Source organism: Musca autumnalis, unplaced genomic scaffold (assembly GCF_047663935.1).
Source record: "Musca autumnalis isolate F117 unplaced genomic scaffold, ASM4766393v1 scaffold_1, whole genome shotgun sequence".
NCBI classification, from domain to species: Eukaryota; Metazoa; Arthropoda; class Insecta; order Diptera; family Muscidae; genus Musca; species Musca autumnalis.
The window spans coordinates 330,477,294-330,500,837 of NW_027411644.1; the positions used below are offsets into that span (position 1 = coordinate 330,477,294).

At 33.4% G+C, this 23,544-nt stretch overlaps 2 protein-coding genes across 3 annotated transcripts in view; one reads left to right on the plus strand and one right to left on the minus strand.

The window, feature by feature from the left end:
- Positions 1-504: 504 nt before the first annotated feature.
- Positions 505-10,288, minus strand: LOC141390173 (cytoplasmic aconitate hydratase-like). The gene is made up of 13 exons (XM_073962866.1): positions 10,146-10,288; positions 9,938-10,030; positions 6,758-6,927; positions 6,469-6,684; positions 6,197-6,401; positions 6,068-6,138; positions 5,874-6,006; positions 5,711-5,809; positions 5,425-5,642; positions 1,786-2,440; positions 1,284-1,716; positions 929-1,214; positions 505-861 (listed from the first exon to the last, which is right to left on the minus strand). The coding sequence occupies exons 1-13, from the start codon at positions 10,150-10,152 to the stop codon at positions 751-753; spliced, it is 2,697 nt and encodes an 898-aa protein (XP_073818967.1). The 5' UTR covers positions 10,153-10,288; the 3' UTR covers positions 505-750.
- Positions 10,289-14,361: 4,073 nt separating this feature from the next.
- The window catches only part of LOC141390175 (uncharacterized), a 46,963-nt gene continuing 37,780 nt past the window's right edge, over positions 14,362-23,544 (plus strand). The window contains exon 1 of one of the 2 annotated variants that reach the window (XM_073962875.1): positions 14,362-15,249. In XM_073962875.1, the coding sequence (XP_073818976.1) occupies positions 15,045-15,249 (205 nt within the window). In that variant the 5' untranslated portion in view covers positions 14,362-15,044. The remainder of the gene's footprint in view (positions 15,250-23,544) is intronic. The other variant, XM_073962876.1, reaches the window with a different exon arrangement.

Sequence of the window (23,544 nt, forward strand, 5' to 3'; positions counted from 1 at the left end):
CACAATGTAAACTACGGCATCCTTTGGCAATCGAAAATACGCCTTAAACCTAAAATAATTTACTGATTATACAAATCATTCCAACACGAGCTTCAACTTACAGTGCAGATGGCAATTCCTATGAATTCAACTTGTCCCTCAAATTTCTTCTAATAGATGTCATGTCCTGTAAATTTTCTTCATCATCAAAAAATAATTCTACTGAACTTATTTTAAAATAGTTTTTTTTGGCGAATTGTGTTTTTTGGATTTTAGAGTTCACAAGTTTGAAGAAACACTGATCGATAACACGTTTATCGACAACCCAGTTGGGTTGATACCAATGACACAACATTTCATCTCAGTTGTGCTGACAATTGACAACGCAACTCAAGTTTAGTGGTAATGCAAAATCGACCCCTTAAAAATCATGATTTCTGTCACGTAATAAGAGGTAATCCGGAATCACTTGTGCTCAACTGCTTTATAGGTGGGTATTAAAATGTTGACAGGACTACAGATACATAAAACTTCCAAACCTTCAATATTTTCATTAAATACTTTGCATTAATATTTTGTTCATAAACAAATCAATACACAGCCCACTTTTTTTTTGTTTTAAACATTTGTATAAATTGGTTACACCATATTCATCACCACAAACTTAATTTTATTTATATAGTGTATTGACAAAAATGCATATATAAAAAATTATTGTATTTCCTAAAAATTAAAGTTGCACAGATTTGCATTGTGAATTAAATACTAAATTTAATTCAACATTTTGCGAATCATATAGTTCAAGATACCGCCATTCTTATAGTACTCAATATCGACTTCTGTATCGAAACGAAGAACAGTTTCGAAAGTAATACCATCAGCCTGAAAGAGAAAATACATTGCACATTAAAAATTGATCCATTTCGTTAAACAAAAATCCAAAACATACCTCAACTTGGATCTTTTGACCAGGTTTAATATTTTCTGTGGGAATGCTAATGTTATACTTTTCACGACCAGTCAAGTTGAGAGTTTCAGCATTTTGACCAGGTAAAAATTGTAGAGGAATAATGCCCATGCCAACCAAATTGGAACGGTGGATGCGTTCATAACTTTCAGCAATTACAGCTTTAATACCCAAGAGGAAGGGACCCTTAGCGGCCCAATCGCGACTGGATCCGCTGCCATAATCTTTGCCAACAACCAAAACCAAGGGAGTACCTTCTTCGCGATAGCTGCATGATGATGTATGATTTTAATATTTGTTGGATACATTTCTAGACCACCATTACTAGTGTACTTACCGTTCAGCACAATCGAAAATATCCATTTCTTCTTGGCTAGGAATGTGGACGGTGCGAGGTCCAGTCTTGGGCACCAACTTGTTGACCAAACGAATATTGGCAAAAGTACCACGGGCCATAATGGCGTCATTGCCACGTCTTGAACCATAAGAATTAAAATCTTTAGGTGTCAGTTTACGTTCTGATAGATAGCGAGCGGCTGGAGAGTTGCGGGCAATGGATCCTGCAGGTGAAATGTGATCGGTGGTAACACTGTCACCCAAGAACAACAAACAACGGGCATCCTTTATGCTGTTAAATTTGGGCAATTCGCGAGTCATACCCTCAAAGAAGGGTGGGCGTTTAATGTAAGTGGATTCATCGTTCCAGGGATATAATTTAGCATCGGAAACTTGCAATGTTTGCCAATCCTCAGAACCCAATTCAATTTTGCCTGGAAAAATAATACAAAATATCATCATAGCATTATGGCATGACATGATATACGGGATCTACCACTTACTGTATACTTCCTGGAACATGGCGGGAATAACGTGCTTATTTTCAACTTCTTGGATTTCAGAGCGGGTTGGCCAAATATCTCTCAAGAAAACATTTTGTCCATTGGCATCGGTTCCCAGAGGTTCAGTTTCAAAATCAATGTCAACACGTCCAGCAATGGCATAGGCAATTACCAACAGAGGACTTGCTAAATAATTGGCTCTGGTGTTTGGATGAATGCGACCTTCAAAGTTCCTGTTACCAGACAGAACACCGCAGCAAACCAAATTATTCTTTTCAATGGTGTTGACAACATTTTCATCCAAAGGACCGGAGTTACCAATGCAAGTCATACAACCATAGCCTACAATGTTGAAGCCCAATTTCTCCAAATAGGGAATAACACCAGATTCCTTCAAATAGTATGTGACAACGCCGGAACCAGGGGACAAAGATGTTTTGATATATGGCATAATACTAAGGCCCTTTTCGACGGCCTTCTTGGCCAACATACCAGCACCCAACATAACCGATGGATTTGATGTATTGGTACAGCTGGTGATGGCCGCGATCACGACGGAGCCATGTTTAATTGTATAATTTTTACCATCATCCCATTGGAATTCACCAGAATTTTCCAAAGCATCAGCAGGAATTGCAAAACCTTTGAAACCGACCTACAAAAGAAGCGAACAAAAAGCAAACAAAGTTAGTCTTTTAATTGCTCACTTGGCACAAAACACTTGCACTGAAAAGTTCATTCAACTTTGTAGTAACACCTATGCTGCTTGGAACAAAGAACATATTAGGTCAGTGCATGTGTGTTTGTTCTGTTGACAGTTTTTATTTTATTGCGGAAGTTTAGAAAATTATTGGAATAAAGTAATGCAGTCTTTGTAAGTTTTTTTTTTTTTGAAGAAATGCATACAGAGAATATTTATACACTTGGAAACTCAAATTTTAAATGAAGATGATATTGTATATTAAGTTTTAGTTTGGGCGATCATTTTTATTCCTCTTCAAACAATTAAAATTTTTACTGATTTGCCACAATAGAAATGTGGGGTTGTTGTCGTACTTATATGAAAACCTTTTAGAATTTAAAGGAAACTTTTGAATATCCTTTATTGTTGGACAAAATCACTGACTTATTAATCATACCAGTAAGACGATATTTGGAATTACTAATAAATTTTCAAATGTAATTCGAAACATTCCCGTTTTTATTCATAATGCCGGGCATACACTATGGGCATGCACGACAGCATTTGTAATAGTATTAGTAAATTTTGAAGTTTTTGTCAATGTATTTGGGAGTAGTTTTGGCAGGATTGAAATCAAAATAGTTTTGATTTTGTAAATGAACCCCTTTCAATCCGATGAATTTTGTTTATTTTCCAAGTAACCAACAAATAATTTTTGAAAACAACAAATATTATTTGTGAGGAAATTAAAAAAAATTGGAAAATTTCAACCCAAAATCGAGTTTTGGAGGAAAATTCATCAATTTTGGAATATGGATTGAAGGAATGCCACACACTATTCAATCACACACGTACACAAGGGTTCATTTGGCAGTGCAGTTTGGCAGTATAGTGTATGCCCCGCATAACATTTTATTTGTAATTTATTTATTTATAATTCGAAACAACTCAATTGTTATTCGAGAATTCAAATTGTAATATGAATTATTCTATTTGTAATTCGAATTATTCCATTTACAAATAAAATATTACGAATTACAAATGGAATTGGCGAATTACAACGGAAATGATTCGAATTATGTCCGAGCAAAAGTAGTTTGTATCTTGTTATTGACAAAAAAAACTTTCCTTTAAGTCTGATTTAGCATCATGGGCAAAAATAACACAAAAACCATTAGATTTTGGAAAATCTTACAAACTACTAAATATAAATTGAGTTCGAACTTCTGTTTTTGATACATTCGTTTCAAACGCGCGTTTTCCTACATTCACCATACTTTTAAAAAGAAGTTCATAGCGTTTTTAAACAGTAGGTCGGGTATATAGTATTTTTTTACTCTATAGTGAAGTTATAAACAGCCTAAGTATTCAGAAAATGTGGCTCAGAGTTTGGATTGAGGGGGTTTTATCCACCGCGGAAAAATTTAGTCTTGAATGACCTGATATTCTAACGTTGATGGTAGCAACCATTGAACATTTATATTTACTAAGTAATACTTTGACTTTATTTATGAATAATTTCATATAACTATTTATTGTTCGTTCTTCTATATTCGTAATAATTTGGGAATCCATATCTCAGCTTCTAGATGTCATACAGACCTAATTCTTCGTGGACACGTTCTATATAGTTAAGAATTCCTCATTCAGAAATCAGCGTTCCAAATTTGTGCTAAGGCGAGAAAATCGATTTACAAAATCAATCTAAGTCGTATATGCCTATTTATTCAGGGCAATCATGAATAAAAATTCCGTGCGGAATTTATTCTCTTTCCCCAATATCAAAATTTTTTATTTCCATATTTATGTCCAAAATGGTAATATTTTTGTCGATTCGGCGAGAATATTCAATAATTAAGCGATTCTTGTTGTTTTCAACTGTGCAAATAATTGATTTTAAAATAATTTCACTTTTTAAAATTATTTTCCGTGCGGAAAATTCCGAGGGAAATATTCATGATTGCCCTGATTACGAAATGGAACAAAAAATATATGTACTACTGTACAGCATAATTGGAAGGAATTACGCAAACTTTCATTGTGCCTCTTAATAATAGCATTCATTTTAAAAAGTAAAATTGAGAAGTAAAACTTTCTTCAACTAAAACAACAAAAAGAAGCAATCATAAAAAATGTATGCAATTTTCCATAGCTTTGCAAGTTTCATTTCAATTTTAAATACATTTTATTAAATGCTTACCTATGCACTTGTAGTGTTCAATACCAAAATATTACCAACAAAAATTTGCCAACTGGTAACATGAGGCACAAAATGAATATGGCAAAACAAAAAAAAATTGATGATGATGGCATTGAACGCAGAGTTTATAAGAAGGCTTTCAATTTGCTCAGCGCGAACGCTTAGTTCAAAACCAGTCGTTAGTTAGCACACTTTAAAATTGTGTTGCGCGGAAAAAGAACTTCAAGGATCTTCAATATCCGTCGATTTTTCATAATAAACTACTTTGATGTGGTGGCTTATGATGACCGGAAAAAGTGCATAATCAAAAAAGTTCGGACAACAACATTGCAAGTCATAAAGCTACAGCCATCGAAGTATTTCGTTGTGAATATGTAATAGAAGTGTATTCTTTTGAAAGGTCTTGTGCAGTGCAGTCAGTGAGTGTTCTTATGTTTGTTCATCACAATTATATCGAGTTATCTAAGGAAATAGTAGCCGTGATTTTATTGAAACCCAACCAACATCTGACATATCACAGTTGCTGTTTCTTTTAGATAGCTCTTTTGTAAGCCACGAATGTGTATGCCGTCTTAAAAACAAAAGTGTCTTGACTAAATATTTCAATTTATGGGATACACTAAGTTCAGTTTTGTGGTTTTTCTATCATGAAAATGTAAAAGAGCATCAAATCAAATCGATAGCATCACTGGGCTTTGTTTATCTCATAATAGCGAAATTAAAACAGCATTAAAGTGTGTAACGACTATTTACTTACGGGATTAACCAAACAAGATTGGAAGTCCTTCTTCATTTCGGATACGGAGACACGATCGTGGGGACGCTTTGGTCCAGAGACAGATGTTACAACAGTTGACAAATCCAAGGTAACGGTATGGGTGAATCCAGGATCTTGTGATTCATCGGAATAGTCACGCAATTGACGTGTGGCTTGCAAATATTGTCTGATAATTTCAATCTTCTTTTCGGAACGATCTAATTGAGATAAAAAGCGAATCGAATAATTAAGCAAGTATTAAAAAGTGATTTTCAATTAATCTTACTAGTTTGTTTCATATAGTTCAATGTATTTTCATCAATGGGGAAGTAGCCGACAGTAGCACCGTATTCAGGGCACATGTTACTGATGGTAGCGCGATCAGCTGAATATAAAAAAAAATAAAATATGCAGTAGCCATTTTAAAAAGATGAATAAGTAGAACATACCAATGCTTAGTTCACCCACACCAGGCCCATAGAATTCAACAAATTTTCCAACCACACCCAATTGGCGCAAGTGCTTGGTAATTGTCAATACCAAATCAGTGGATGTAACAAGTGGTCCCAATTTGCCAACCAACTAAGGATTAAAATCGATTAAAACAAATAGAAGAGAAAAACATGAATTGTAAAAACAGTACCTTATAACCAATAACTTCGGGCAACAACATAGAAATAGATTGACCCAACATAACAGCTTCAGCTTCAATACCTATAGAACAAATGCCATATGAGATATATGCATGAATTTGTCGGTAATTAAAACTTACCTCCAACACCCCATCCAAGTACACCCAAACCATTGATCATGGTGGTGTGTGAATCAGTACCAACAACTGAATCAGGATACAACATTTTACCACCTTCAGTATCGGCTTCGAAAACTACACGAGCCAAATATTCCAAATTGACTTGATGGACAATACCAGAACCGGGTGGTACAATCAACATGTTGTTAAAGGCACGTGCACCCCACTAGAAAGTAATGAAACCAAGCCTCTCAACACCCATAGTTGACAAATATTGGCATAAAAGTAATTACCTTGAGAAAAGTGAAACGTTCTTTGTTACGTTCAAATTCCAAGTTTTGATTCTTAGACAAGGCATCAGATGTACGAGCAAAATCAACTTGTACTGAATGGTCAATAACCAAATCAGCGGGACAAATGGGATTAATCTTTTCAGGATCACCATTTAAGTCACAGACAGCATCGCGCATAGCAGCAAAATCGACAACAGCAGGAACACCAGTAAAGTCCTAAAACAAAAGGCATCACAAATAGATAAGTAAATATATACCACGGTAAGCTAAAACTTTTAAACAAACATACCTGTAGGATAACACGAGCTGGCTTAAAGGAAACTTCAACATCATTTTGTCCTTGTTTCAATTCAGGTGTCCAGGCCAATATACTTTGCACATCTTTCTCCAAAACATGGAAATTATCGCAATTGCGGACAGCAGACTCCAACAGCACACGAATGGAATAGGGCAATTGATCTACAACAACAAACACAAAATAGAGTATACATTACAGGTAAGAGCCTGATAAACTAAACACATTTGATATGACTGAGATAAACAAATGAGTTTTCTTATCAGTTATATTAGTCACGATGATAAGCCGGAATGTTACTGATCGTTTTTTGTTTTTCTTCTCCTGTTTGCAAAAAACAGTATTATGGTAAAATATTTAAATAATCTGCATGTATTTAGATAATAATTGTCCAAGCTATGTTTAACTTGCATACCTTCAGAGGTTTCATGTGGTTAATTTTATGTCGCATTAGTTATTGATAATTAATTATTTTAGTTAAGATCAATTCTTAAAAGTTTGTGTAATAGTTAATGTATTTATGTATACCTTCAAATGCTACGGCACTAAAAAATAATAATAAATGTTACAGGGCATAACCAAACTAATTGCATTATTATTAGCACTCATGCCGGAGAATAATCAATTTTCATTTGTTTACAGTCGAAAATGTATACGTACATATGTGGAACGTTTAGCATTGGCTTGTCGAGTTTTTGCAATGTTTGGAAGTATTTTATTTCGTAAAATACCGTATTATTATTGCATAGCTAACCTCATTCATTTTATGGAAGGTTTTGTCCCATTTACAAATAGAAGATAACGTGGTAAGCTCTCACCTTCGCTTTTTTGTTATACCATTAGGCTGACGAGAGTATATAACCGGTGATACGATGAAAATGTGACTCGTCTAAAAATAATGGTTTTACCAATGTCCGTCTGTCGGTCTGGTTGTGGCTAACTTCCTAATATTTTATTTGCACACTAATGGATTGTTCCTGAATTTAATCTGCGAGTATATTACAAATAAAAACTGTGACGCTTTCAAAGGAGAGGACCTTTGGTTACCTCTCCGAGATAAGTTCAAATAGTGCAACGCACGATAACCCTCGAAGGGATTAACAGATTTGGTCCATGCTTTGCACGTCGTAAAATTTCTATCAAATTTAAACCGTGTTCGGCCTTCTTCTTCGGATAACTCCCACACAACATTTGTAACAAAAGTACAGCTTACGACCAGTAGTGAAATTCTGAAACTCATTTTTTTGGTTTCCAACAAAAATAGATATTACACACTAGTCGTAATATTAGTTATTCATTTTTCATATCTGCAGGCTTTGTCAATTCAAGTTTCAATATACTACAAAAATGAAATTAATACACGACTGACTCCAAAGTGGTTCCTATTCTCCCTGCGATAGCTAATAGTATAGAAAAATACAAAATTCGGATTTCTCTTAAATTCAATAGAAAATAATAGAAAACAATTTGTTTCCCCAATTTCCTTAAAATGTATTAACTTTTGTCAAGAGTTCAAGTTTAAATACTAAATCATAAAAATGCCTGGAATTAGAATCTCGTCTTTTAATTTTATTGCATTCAAAATTTGTCATTTTCAAAATAAAATATACAAAGCATAAAGCTTCTTACTTTTTATGCTTTGAGAAATATTTTTAATTTTAAAATAACAAATTTAAATTTAATGAATAAAATAATAATAATAATAATAATAATAACAAATTTTGATTGCAATAAGAACATTCAACTACCATTCCAATAACTTTTAGGTTTGGTTAATATATTATCAAATGTTGGATACCTATGCCTAACTTAAAGAAACTGCTACAAGTTATTGGATTTGCATTGAAAATTTGAAGAAAATACATACGTATTGATATAAAATACTCTCATACAGCAGTTAGTTATATCCAATTTATACATCTCCCTTATAGACAATAACTCCCTCAACAATTCGGGTAATCAAAATGTTTCCACTACTCATGCAAGATCAGATTGATAACGCGCGTAAGATCACCTCATTCATATCGCCTCATAATGTTCCGACATATTTTGGCAATTAATTTTGACATACATGTGTTTGCGACGGCAGATAGCGTCGCGTCGACGTCCGCCGTTAGCGATTATATACAAGACGCTATTGAAAATTCAAATAAATCAACAATGAGAGCTTTGATATAGCAATAAAACTATTTGACTCTCTGCATGCTATTGTATTATCACCTTTGTTCCTTTACCACAGCAACAGATTGAAACAGAAATACTTTCACTTTTTGTTTTGAGAAGAAATAATACTTGTTTTAAGAATTCAGATATTCCATGGGGTTTTAATTAAATTGAACTGCATTACATATTCTAATTACTGTGCCTTCTTGTCCCTTTATATTCATAATAGAGTAGTCATTGAAAAAAAATAAATTTTAATGTAATTCGAGAAAAAGTTCTTTATGGTTACCTGAAGAACGTGTCACTGCATTTAGTATACAATGCTCGAAGACAAGAATATGCTTAAAATGAGTTAAGTAACCAAAACATATACATACTATTTTTTACTATTTGGAAACCTTTTTAACTTAATTGATCTCTATTATTTAGATTCATATCATTGATGTGTATGAACTTGCCGATAATACGAAAGTCTCAGTCTCCTCACATTATTAAGGGAAGAAATTCCATCCTCTTCCTTCTGGGATGTACGTGAAAAATGTTGAAGATCTACAAATTGTAGTTTCCCACATTGTTTAACTACCCTCGTCAATAAGCACAAACTCATAGCACACACCTCACTTTAAAAATTAAAACAAGCAAGCTCGAAATTTGCCTAATTTGCATAAACGAATCGATGAACTTTCGTATAATAGCATAGCATTAGCATAAGTGCAAAGTTCGACTATGCTTATGTTGGTCCGAAAAATCACCATATTCATATCAAACATTTCCAAACCACACCACTCACTCAATTGTCGTCCGATAAATCCTCATATCTAATGCATTGCTTTACACTTCACACATTGCAAGTGATGGTTGGTTTAACAAATCCATGCAAATTATTTATCCAATAGATACCTTACTGAAGACCACACCACTCAAAACAACTACGTTTTACTTATTTACCCCTTGACTGCCGGCAAATATATCGATCACCCCCCTTCATTCTAAAACGACAAGACTACTCACCATATTTAGGATCTATTGAGGCCAAATCAAAATACTTGTATTCGACTTCGTCTTTTTGAAAAGATTTTTGAAATTGCGCAAATGGATTGGGACCTGCAAATAAAGTAAGAAAACATTACAGTATACATGTATAATTATGTAACATTCTTTTATTTTTATAAATTCCTGAAGGAATTTAATCAGGGTATTTTTAATCCATTAACATTACCGGCCATTGTATTTCTTTATTTTCCTATTGACTGTTTTATGATTTGCAACTTATCGTCTGCTTCTCTTCCGACAACTTTCACCTGTCTGAGACGTTGGAACACGAACTGACGTTTTCTTTATAAGTTCGATAACGATACTCTCGATTATTATCGACCATTTCCGATTACAGATGTGTACTAGAGCTGGCAAAAAATCGATGGCACTATCGATAATATCGATTATTATTTAAAAATTCAATATCGATAGATAGTTTTGCCTATCGATATTATCGGAATAAAAACGCCTAACCTGAAATCCATTGAAATAAATAGAAATTTCGCTGCTTTTCGGTTAAGTGTATGTTAAGCTGGGTACACATTGTCAGTTTTAAATGACAGCTTTGTTGGTGATTGCTGGTGTGGCCGTTCATTTTTGTCATTCATCATGCAACCACAAAATATTTTGTGGTTGCTGGACGGTTGGACAGTTACCGATAATTGCAAAAAATCGTCATTCAAAACTGACAATGTGTACTGTACTTAAGAAAGTAAGTCCGTAGTCACACGTACACATTTTTCGGTAAAATAAAATGTATTTTTTACATTTTTATAAAATAAAAGCAGCTGTTTATTCTCCTTTACCAGGCGTTTACACTAGACAGTTTGTCTTCAAATACAACTCTGATTTACTAACACATACATAAATTTGTCGTTTGTCTCCCAGCTGTCCAACATTTTTTCACAGACAGAAGGGAAGACAAATTGTTGGCATTTTTGTAAAAATAAGTGATATAATAATTGAAATGTATTGAAAACAAAAGAACATGAACAAAAACAAAATATGTGAACGGAAAACAAACAGAAATCGATGATTTTCATTTAAAAATTTACAACTGTTTTTGCAGTTGTCGGGACGCCTACGTCACACAGGCAAGTTGTGGGATTTTGACAATCAATAGATGTACTCAACTGTCCTGTCATTTGTAAACGCAGGGTTACATTTCTGTGAACTACTTTTGCGTAATTTCAAGAAAATCATTGATATTTCCGCCATTTTCGTCTCCAAATTAATGGCGATGACAACTTAACGATAATATCGATAGCAATCGATATTTTAAAAAATTATATCGAAAATATCTAATGTTGGGAATATCGATGGTTTGCCAGCTCTATGTAGTGGGCATGGTAGAATAAAAAAGTGGGGTACACACGATCAGTTTTGACCGTCAGTTTTGCTCAAATAATCGGTTGCTTGCCGGGTGCCACCGTGGTGCAATGGTATGCACGCCCGCCTTGCACGCAGAAGGTCGGGGGTTCGATTCCCCGGCCAAGCAACATCAAACATTTTTCAACGGTGGCAAAATACCCCTCAGTAATGTTGGCGACATTTCCTGAGTATTTCAGCCTTGAAAAACTTCTCCATAAGTGGTGTCTTAAGACACGCCGTTCGGACTCGGCGATAAATAGTAGGTCCCATATCATTGAGCTAAATATGAATCGGGGTGCACTCATTGATATGAGAGAAGTCTCCCTTGTCCCGTATGGGATGTTGTGGAACAATGTTGTGTTAATCGGTTGCTTGCCAGTGTGACCGTTCATTTTTGTCAGTCATCAGGCAACCACAAACTATTTTGTGGTTGCTGGACAGTTTGACAGTAATCGATAATTCCGAAAAATCGACAGTCAAAACTGATCGTGTGTACCCCGCTTAAAGTGTTACATCGATAACAATATATCGGACCACTTATCAGACCAAACGTCAAAATTTGCGAATAAATGTTGACGTTTGGTGTGGTAAATTGACCGATTATTGTTATCGATGTAACACCTTCTTATGCTTGGTTTACATTCGGCGCCGTTTCGTGATTTCGAAGGCGTTTCGTGATTTCGCGCGGAATCATGCACAATTTACCATGATTTCGGATACAAAAATGAAAGCATCTCATTTCGTGATTTCAGCGAAATCAACATCGAAATCACAGTACACATGATATACAACCCTGTTTTTGCCTAAAAAAGTACCAAAAGTTGCAACACTTTTCACGTATCACAATAAACAAGTAGATGGTCAATCGCTGAAACAAAATATTTTAGTACCAATATTTGTAAACAATGTGAAAAAATATTAAATTGCTTTGTTACAATGATATTTTTCATTGTGTTCCCATAATTTTTTAATGAAAATGTTAGAAAAAAGAGCAAATTGTTAAGAATTGCTTCCCCATACAAATTTCTTAAAAAATACGGGAACGAAAAAATGACGAAAATTGCAAACACTCCTGCATAAATGTCAAAATCAACGTATCAGCTATCATATTAGATGCAATTATCATGCATGCTGCTAGTTTCTACTAGGCCAAAATTGTACGGCGCTATTTTTGTTTAAAGAGAAGTGCAAGTCTTGCTAGATTTCGGAGTACGGGAACGCATTTTTAGCACTAAACGAGAAAACTATTGCAAGTACTAATATTGTGCAGGTTCTGAGCACAACTTTTATCTATCAAAATTTATTATTATGATGTCTCAACGATAAAATCATTTTTTTATTTTTTCATTTGTTAGCACTATACACAATTAATACGATATATAGATAATTTTACGAAACTTTTCCAAATAAAGTTGTAAAGTTCTATATTGTCGTATATTTTTGATGATTAATTCAATTTACAACAACTTGTTCTGAAAATTCATGTTCGATCAGCTGCGCATATGTATCTACCTTGATCATTGCGATATGTTTGAAATCAACAAAAAATAAGTGTAAACACCGGGGTGTATTTCAGGATTTTGTGAAATCCAGTGGATTTTGGAGCGCAAGTGTAAATTTGGCATTATGCTGGGTACACATTGTCAGTTTTGAATGACGATATTTCGCAATTACCGATAACTGTCAAACCGTCCAGCAACCACAAAACATTTTTTGATTGCATGATGAACATGATGAAATAATAAGGTGGCGTAAAATGACCAGATGATTGGTTTCAATCTGTCAAATTTTTTGTTATTGTGAATAAATTGTATGAAAACGTAAACAAACATTTTGACATATTGAAGAATTTTTGGCCGAAACAGAGTTGTATTTGTGCCTGTTAAATAGATCTTGATGATGAATGACAAAAATGAACGGCCACACTAGCAAGCAACAACAAAGCTGTCATTCAAAACTGACAATGTGTACCCAGCTTTATTCCGCCATGGTAGTGGGATTCTGTAACTCATTTTTGCTGTTATTGATAATTGTCTGTAAAATTAAAATGCTTATAATTCCGATAATTAACGAAAGGCATTCTTAAATCGAGTTCCATACTAAAGTAATTTTGTCAAATTGCTGTAATGGGGAACTCGACCTAAGAGCGCCTAATTTCATGAAATTATTACATTGATATCACTCTAGTGTGGACCGGGACTATGGAACTTAATCTAGAAATGAATAATTTCATGATTTTTTTTCAAAGGAATTTCTCTAGTGTGGAACGGGACTTTACTATGTCCCGGTACACACTAGTGTGAATTTCATTAAAAAATTTCATGAAATTAGGCGTTCTTAAATCGAATTCCCCACTAGTCCCGGACCACACTAGCGTGAATTTCATTTAAAAATTTTATGAAACTATGCGATTCTAGATCGATTTGCATAGTAGAGTAAAATCACAAAATTCATTGAAATTACTCTAGTGTGACCCGGGACTAAAACTCCTAGTTTCATGAAAATTTTTAATGAAATTCACGCTATTGTGAACCGGGACCTACAGCAATTTTATGATTTTACTCTACTATTGAAATCGATCTAGAGACGCATAATTTCATGCAATTTTCAATGAAATCACTCTAGTGTGGACCGGGACTATGGAGCTCGATCTACTGACACATATTTTCTTGCATGTTTTTCAAAGAAATCACTCTAGTGTGGACCATGGGCTCAATTCTGTTTTTATGAAAATGTGAAATGAAATGTAAAATGTCAAATGAAAAAAATTATAAAGGAAATATTTTTCATTTTAAATTTTCATAGAACAAGAATCCAGCCCCAGGACTAATTTTTTGTTTATATCGGGTATGTTCTGAGACACATTTCACCTCTCATTTCACGCCTCAAATACCAAAAAAGAAGCAAAATAATTTGAGTTTCGGCCTTTAGTGCGCCAACACACATTTTCTCACAGTGTAAATATTCGGTATTTGATGTGTTTGCTTGTGTTACGAGTAATCGTTTCTTATTCCTCCTTTCCCAATTCTGTTTCTTCATTTATAAAAGTTATAAACAATTCATTCATTGATGTTGACGAACATAGTTCCAGCTCTACCCAGCTCCAAATAATAATAATAAACGCGCCTAAAAACAAATAATGTGTAAAATATTAAAAAAATATTAATACTTTCGTTTTTATTGTGTAAAAAAGTGTAGTGCATTCGTGACATCAGCTGGAAAACAAGAAAAGTACGTCAAACAAGAGAAAATAACAATTATCCAAAATTCAAAATTATAACAAAATAATTTAATACATTGAAATAAATAAACATTGAATATATACATGATTATATGCATTCCACATTGATAATTTCACTGGACAAGTATTAATTAAACAAATGTGGCCATAATATTGTAGAAGCTAAAGTAATAAAATTTAATTGCCGTTATACTCACAAACTTTCCGCCCGTCGTAATCGGAATCGGTTTTTGACTTGTTTTTGCATCTCTGTTCATCAGTCGTTTGCTTACATCGTCATTTTCGCCAATCGCTTGCCAAAATCCAAATGTCAGTAAAAGACAGACGGAAAAATGAATAAACAAAACAATTAAAGTTAGTAAATAATAAAAAATCATTCATGACATTGATCAATATTGTGGGATTGAACAACTCTACTTCTGAAGAAAATAAACGAAAAGTTTGAGTGTGCGAATAGTGACTTCCAAAATCATGGATGATGAATTCAAATTATGCTGGAAGAATTTCCAGGACAACATCGCTTCGGGATTTCAAAGTTTATATGATCGTGGAGACTTGGTTGATGTGACTTTGGCCTGTGATGGAAAACTTCTTCAGGCACATAAAATTGTCCTCGCCATATGCAGCCCATATTTCCAGGAAATATTTATAACAAATCCCTGCAAGCATCCAATAAGTAAGTAAATTGAGCATTTCTTATCTAAAAAATATACTTCTTCGTTTTACCGACGGAATGTAAATGTTGTAGCTATTGACGCTATTGTCTAATTTTGCTATAAAAGATAACCAAAAGCATTTTACTACCTTTTGTAGAAATGGGAATTATTATTAAAAACTTTTGCTTAAATTTCCTATACCGATCCACTGCAGAAAATTATTAATTTTCATGCCGTTTCCAACGATGTCTATTCGGAAATGTATACTTCCCGAGGCCTCCAAAGTTCAGAGGAAATTTGTTCCAAAACTTTAACTGACAATGAACACATTACTAACATTGGAATATTGATGGAGGAGGAATATATAACGAGTAGGGATATAGTGAAATAATAATGAATAATAAAGCGGGACATACAATCTTGTTGTTCTAGCCGATGAACCCCTTCTATGCATGTGTGTTTGATAAGTGTGTTGCAAAGCATTCAATCCATATTCAATCTGCTATCGAAATCTTCAATTTTCTCCCCACATTTTTATTTTTTATTTCTTAACAAACACAATTTTCCGTATCCCAAACACGGTGTGCCTTAACAAATTTAAATGGTAGGTGCTTACACCTCGGAAGTTTGTGCTGATTCTGAAAATACAATGTTCAAAGATGAGAAATATCAAGAAACAAAAAAATCGCCGGAGGGATTTTAAAATAAATCGCGATTTAAGTTCACATTTTTAGGGGTTCTTTAGGTTTTCACGATTTAGCTTGGAAACCGCGAGTTGTATGTAAATGGGTCTAAAGAAAATGTCTAGAAAAAAATAAATCATTCAATCTTGTAGAGAATTTTCACAGCTTCACTATTTTCTTTAGTCCCATTTTGATATGACTTGCGGTTTCCAAGCAAAATCTTGAAGACTTAAGATAAAAACCTAAAAATTTGAACTGAACCTCTATATCTCAAAAATAGTAAAACCTACGAAAAAATATAAAGGTCAGTCTTATAGAGAATTTTCACAGCTACAACATTTTCTTCCGACTCATTTCGATACGACTTGTGGTTTCCAAGCAAAATCGTGAAAACCTAAAAAATCCCTAAAATTGTGAATTTTGATCGCGATTTATTAAAAAATCCTTCCGGCGATTTTTTTAATTTTTTTTTATTTTTCTTATCTATGAACATTGCTGTTTCAGAATCCGCAAAAACATCCCATGTGTAAGCGGTTTCCATTAAAAGTTAGTTAAGGGGTACTGTGCATAATATTGTTTTATAAGGGGACGATACATATCTCAAAAACGGTAAAACCTACGAAAATATCATAAAGGCAAATCTTGTGGAGAATTTTCTCTGCTATAACATTTTTATTAGACCCATTTGCATAGAACTCGCGTTTTCCAAGCTAAATCGTGAAAACCTAAAGAACCCCTAAAAATGTGAACTTAAATCGCGATTTATTTTAAAATCCCTCCGGCGATTTTTTTTGTTTCTTGATATTTCTCATCTATGAGCATTGTAGTTTCAGAATCAGCAAAAACTTCCGAGGTGTAAGCACCTTCCATTTAAATTTGTTAAGGCACACCGTGCAAAATTTCTTATTGAAAATTTTGAAAATAAGCCGTATTCACTGATTGACTGGGTTTCATTTTAAAAATCAAAACTATTTTGATATTCCTCAATCCATAAAATTCACACACACATTCTCAATTTTTTAAAAATTTACACATATCACGTATTCAATCACAAAGATTGCCAAGCAAATTTGATAGTGTATGGGCCGCTTTATAGTGAATATTTTAGGTTGAGTATGTCGAGATTAATTCGTCCTGCGCTAAATAGAACTCTCTGTATATAGGATGGATACCTGGTTTCACATAATAATCAATAAGTGGTTACAACGACCTTTAAAATAGTTTAAATAGTTCGGTCATGTAAATACATAGCTCATCCACCAGCTTTAATTTCTCCAAAAATGCTTCAAAAATACCATTTAAGTACTTTTATATGTTAAGAAAGGGAGTAATTTCTAATTAAATTATACATCTTCTATTGTGGCCGTCCGAAAATGAACATTGTTTTATAGAAACTAAATTGTCAATGGAAAAATATTTGAATGGGTCGATCAAAAATATTTCCGAAAATGTGGAAAATTGGAAGTTGTGAAATGTGGAGTCAGGATTTTACTGCATGTTTCGCTGCGGTCCATAGGGAGCGGTAAAAAATGCACTCCGTTTGATACATGTTATAAGCAGTTGTTAAGTGAGCCCTACAAGCAAGCCAGTTTTAAGGTTAGGACCCTACAAGAAGCGACATTATTTCTCCCAATGACAAAAGTTTTATAAAATTCCAAAAGTTTTTATAAAATTTTATAAAATAAAGAAAACAAACTTAAGTTGCCAATATTTTTGCGGTAATTAACGAAATGGAAATTCTTAAAGGAGTGGAGTTGGAGTCCTGTCTACATATGGACTGGAAATGGGTAGGCAACATAAAAAATCTGCATGATGATGCCAAGCGGTGAAAATAAACTCGGTTTGTAAAAAGTAAAACATTTTAAAATACAAATTGATAATTTCGATTAAATTAAGTTGTAATTCGAATGAAACTTTTCAATTTACGAGGGCGGTTCGGAAACTTCTTAGCCTATCAATGAAAGAGAATAGTTAGTTTTTCAAAAATATTTTTACCCCCAGTTTATGTATTTCGAAACGATAATGTGTGCGCATGAAACACACCCAAACTTTAGTTTTTGAAATATTATTGCCTTTGCTTTTACTTCAAAACAAAAAACAAATTTGAAAAACACACTCAAATTTGGTAGTTTTTCTTGCGCATTCATTTTCTTATCGACATACATGAACAGGCTGTTATTTTTCAATATAATCTACTGAAACTTCAATACACTCAGTCCAACGCTTTTCTAGCAATTCTATCCCTTGATTAAAATAGTTTTCCTCAAGGTCTTCAAAATAGTGGTTTGCAACTGTAATTGCATCTTCATTTGAGGTAAAACGCTTGCCAGCAAGGAGTTTTTTTTAGATTTGGGAACAAGTAAATGTCACTGGGAGCTAAATCAGGAGAATAAGGTGGGTGGTCAAGCAACTCGTACTTTAATTCGTTGATTTTAGCCATTGTTAAAACACTCTTTTTCTCGAACGTTTTTCTCGAATTTGTACATTTAATTGACCCAAAAGGTTGCAATAGTACTCTGAATTTATTGTTTTACCCTTTTGCAGATAGTCAATCAATAAAATACCTTTGAAGTCCCAAAAAACCGTTGCCATAAGCTTACCAGCCGATTGAATTGTTTTTGCCTTCTTTGGGGCACTTTGGATTGTTCTTTTGTCTCTGGAGTATAGTGGTGGATCCATGTCTCATCAAGAGTTATGAAACGACGATTAAAATCCATTTTATTTCGCTTAAAACGATCCAAACAAGCTTGAGAAATGTTCATTCTTATGCGTTTTTTATCGACTGTTAACAAATGCGGCACCCATCTTGCAGAAAGCTTTTTCATCTGTAATTCTTCATGCTAAATTAAATGGACTCGATCATATGAGATGCCCATGATATTAGCAATTTCACGCACTTTTATTCGTCGATCATTTAATACCATATCATGCACTTTGGCTACAATTTCTGTTGTTGTTGCTGTTTTTGGACGTCCACTGCGTGGTTCATCTTCAACGCTTGTACGACCACGTTTAAATTCAGCAACCCAATTTTTTACTGTTGCATATGAAGGATCACTTTCACCTAACACATTCACCATATCATTATGAATTTCTTGTCCCGATAAACCTTTTTTATGTAAATATTTAATGACAGCACGCATTTCTAATTTTTCCATTGTAAAAAAATTGCGGATGCGTATTTATTCAACACCTGTTTCTATATGAAGGAGTTGCCAGATCAAAACAAAATTTAACATGTGTTCATAACAGAGATGGAAGTGTCCAAAACACTTAACTTTTTTCTGTTTATACCGCGCTTTTTGTGCTAGGCTAAGAAGTTTCCGAACTGCCTTCGTACAAATGCAGTAGTAATTCGAATTTCAAATGTAAATTCAAATTACAAATGGAAAAATGCTCACATCAAGCTAATGATCCGTTCCAGAACTACCAGAATCTACAAGTTTTGCTACGCTAATAATATTTCCTTTCTGATATTGGAAAAAAATAGTAAAAATTGGTAGATTATTTTAGTTCTGGGGGGTTACTCTGTATTGCGATGCGTTTGGTATTTTTATTTGTATTTCACAATGCGGCGGTGCCAGAAAGGAAAAAGGAACAAAAATACTTGCGAAAGACGAATTTAATTTCCTTACGCATGGCATTTTTCTTACGCATCGCAATAGAGAGTAACCCCCCCTGGAATATACCATAATCCGAATATAGAATTCCAAACAGAAAATTCCGAATTTCAAACCAACATGATTCGAATTACGAATGGAGATATTTAAATTATAAGTCAAATAATTTAAATTTAATTTAGAACTCAAAAATTACAAATGATTTTGATTTTGAGAATTCCAATTAACCCCCTGTTTTTGTAACTTATTTTTGTTCGTTCGTCTATATTCGTAATAATTTAGGCATCCATAGCTCAACCTACAGATGACATACATATTTTATTTTTCATAGATGAGTTCCAAATATAGTTAAGAATTCCTCATTTAAAAATCAGCGCTCTACATTTGCGCTAATGTGAGTAAATCGATCTACAAAATTTGACAGTTCGTGTGAGAAGAATAAAAATTTTTACAAAAACAGGGGGTAAATTTCTAAAATTACAAGTGAAATGATTCGAAATGAAATTACAATTATTCGAATTATATATGAAAATTATCAACTAATTTAACTAATTTATATTGCATATTTTTATATACCTATTTCCAAAACAAATTTAAAAAAATGCTAGTTTTTTTTTACGACAATTTCATTTGTTTGCTTTGTAGTTGTTAAAAGTACAAGATCGAAAATATAAAACTTTAAAAAATTCAAAGAAATTTTAACTCGAGTTATTTATGGAACTGGAAAGATGCACTTGCTTTTGTTTCCTTAAATGTTTACTTAAATTTTAAACGGTTTGGTATATTTGAACTAAAACCCGAGAAACCATTATTAAAATTTGATTTTTTAAGTGCATTTAGTTGTTTACTGCCCGAGAAAAACTTATAAATATCTATTTTTTAATGTCTTGTCTATTTTGACCCTTGAAAACCGCTCCTAGAAATTTCGTATTTCGTTATTTTATAAGATTTTAATGGTTTGATATACATATGTAGACCAAATTCAGAGAAAAATTTTATAATAAAATGTCACAAAATTTACGATTTTGACATTAAAGATGATATCTATGGATTTTACGTCTTCACAGATTGTTTTCAAAATTGTTTATCAGTTGGTTCTTGCAGCCGTAATGAACAAAAAGCTCCAAGAAACCTTGACAGCACCAATTAAAATAGCAAATTCGCAAGATAACTATCGCAGGGAGTTTCTGATTGGTCCAAACTTTGTACATCGTATTATTTCATAAAGCCATATATCAGATCGGAATATGGACTATATCGGTCCCGTCTTCGGGTAACTCCCACCCACACAAAATTTGGAAAAAGTGCAGTTGAGGACTCGTCTCGGATATATTTGGAAATTTGGTTTGTTTTCACCGTCCGAATTTCTTGAGATAATATCCCTGTCGGCACATACTAAAATGGCTGGTGTGCGTCTCGCCCTGTGAGTAAACAGGGAATTTCACTTACAATTCAAAAAATATCAACATAATTTTTCTTAAACTTCATTTATTTAATTTTATCGTTGAAGGTGCAAAAGTTTTTGCCTCATTACAAGCTCTGATAGACATTATTGTAGAATAGAAATAAATTCGTAATTATAAAATATTTATAACAGAATTATAATTTGCTTTTCTTGCATTCAATAAATGAATTCAAGTGTTAAAAACTCAGACGATTAGTGTGGCATAAAGGTGGTCTTATAGTATTAGGCGCCGACACATTATAGATATATGTATTCACAATGACAATTGGTTAGACGGACTGCGCTTTTTCCATATTGTTTTATATGTAATTGTGTTTCGTTTTATATGTAATTAGGTATGATGTAGAAATGTATCGCTATTCATGACTCCATTATGTCTATGGTGGTGAACCTTTAACTTCTGCATAAATGCCTCAAAGTCTAAGAAATCAAAAATATACATACATATTTGCTGTAAACTTATCTTTTTGTTCCACCACCATACTTGTCAAAAATAAACCGTTACATACATATCTTTGACATTGATTAAATAGGAGGGAGGCACACGGGCTGGTTAATTGATGAAGGGAAGTGTCTTCTATTTGAATGTCACACTTATAGAGCATTATAGATTTGTTTGGTTTTATTTCGATATCCATGCTACTGTGCGCTGCTGATAGTCAGCCAGCCAGCCAGCACCTGTTGATTGCGGCCATAAAGCAAATATGGAATTCGAATGTGCAAGTGTATCCGCGCATATACTTCTGCTTTATCCACTGCCAATGGCTGGCTACTCGAAACATCCAAACCAAATAAAAATTTATCAGTTGTAGCCGTCAGTGATTACGACTATTTTACAACATTAGTTTTTCCCTCAGTCCGTCCTTTTGCTATCCACACACACACACGCACGCTATATATTTTCCAAGTACTTTGCCTCCACAAGAAGTGTCACAGCAATACTTATGTCATTGACAACAAAAACAAAAACATACACGATTTGTTGTTTGTTTGTTCTGCGAGTGATATTTGTGTCGTATTGTTTGATATAAATCAACTTAGTAATAAATTTTGTTCTACCCAAAAAACAAACCCTTAACATAAAATGGCAGTAAAAACCCGCTAATTCGAAACAGACGAACCTGCTGATTAGAAATATAATAGGAGTGCAGGATAACCAAACCATTTATACTTCCACATTAACTGCGATTTAGGAAAATGCAACAACAATTGCAAATGTTCATTACATGTCTTTTTTATTAATAGTGAGGTATGACTGTTTCACACAAATACTACGCTTATTGATTTTTTGTTGAAACTGATAAAAGAGGCAGCAAAACTCAGTAACTATAAATGATTTTATTTGTTTATACCCAATATTGTTTATAACATCAATACAACAATTTTGCTACTTTATTTAATTTGAGAGAGATTTTCGGCAATAAAACGTATTTGTCAGTTGTGGCTTCTTTCGCCCACCGTTCGTGGAGATTGGAAGAGAACTGATACCATTTGACAAAATAAGTATTTCATGCTGTTGTTTCCGAAACTATTTATCGTGTTACAATAAAGAATTCAATTTTCATCACTGCCTATTTTTTACTAGACAAATATTTGTACATTTTTCATTTATGGGGAAATAGCATATTAATATTAAACTATGTACGTTCAATTACAAAAATTTTAAGTCCTATGTGGTAATGTGATTCGGACGATTACTATTTTTTCTGAATTTTTTAAAATTTGTCAATACAATTTTTCCTTAATACCTTTGTCCAAAATTTGTATTTCGTGTATTTTTGAAGCTAAGAGTACATATTTATCATTATATATTATATATTTATCATAAAAAATAGAAAAAAATGCACAGTGGGCTTTAATGGAATTTTCGCTGATGCATTTTCAAAAAATTTGGTAAAAATCGGTTCAGATTTGGATATAGCCCCCATACATATCTTCGCCCGATTTAAGGCATTTTGAGCATGAAAAACGCTATATATGTCCGGTTTAAATGAAATTTGGAATATGCGACGGAATTTAGTCTTGAAATAAGTGTGCCAAATTATATAGAAATCGGTTCAGATTTGGATATAGCCTTCATATAAATTTTCGCCTGATTTAAGGCATTTGGCGCACAAACACGCTATATATATATCCAATTTCAATTAAAATTGGAATGTGCGACGGTATTTAGTCTAGAAATAAGTGTGCCAAATTATATAGAAATCGGTTCAAATTTGGATAAAGCTCCCATATATACTCTCGGCCGATTTTAGGTATTTTATGCACGAAAAGCGCTATATATGTACGATTTCAATAACATTTGGAATGTTTACTGGGATTTGGCCTAGAAATAAATGTGCTAAATTATATAAAAATCAGTTCAGATTTGGATATAGCTCCCATATATATTCTCGTCCGATTTTAGGTATTTCATGCACGAAACGCGATATATATGTTCGATTTCAATAAAATTTGGAATGTTTGCTGGGACTTTGCCTAGAAATAATTGTGAGAAATTATATAGAAATCGGTTCAGATTTGGATATAGCTTTCATATATATTTTA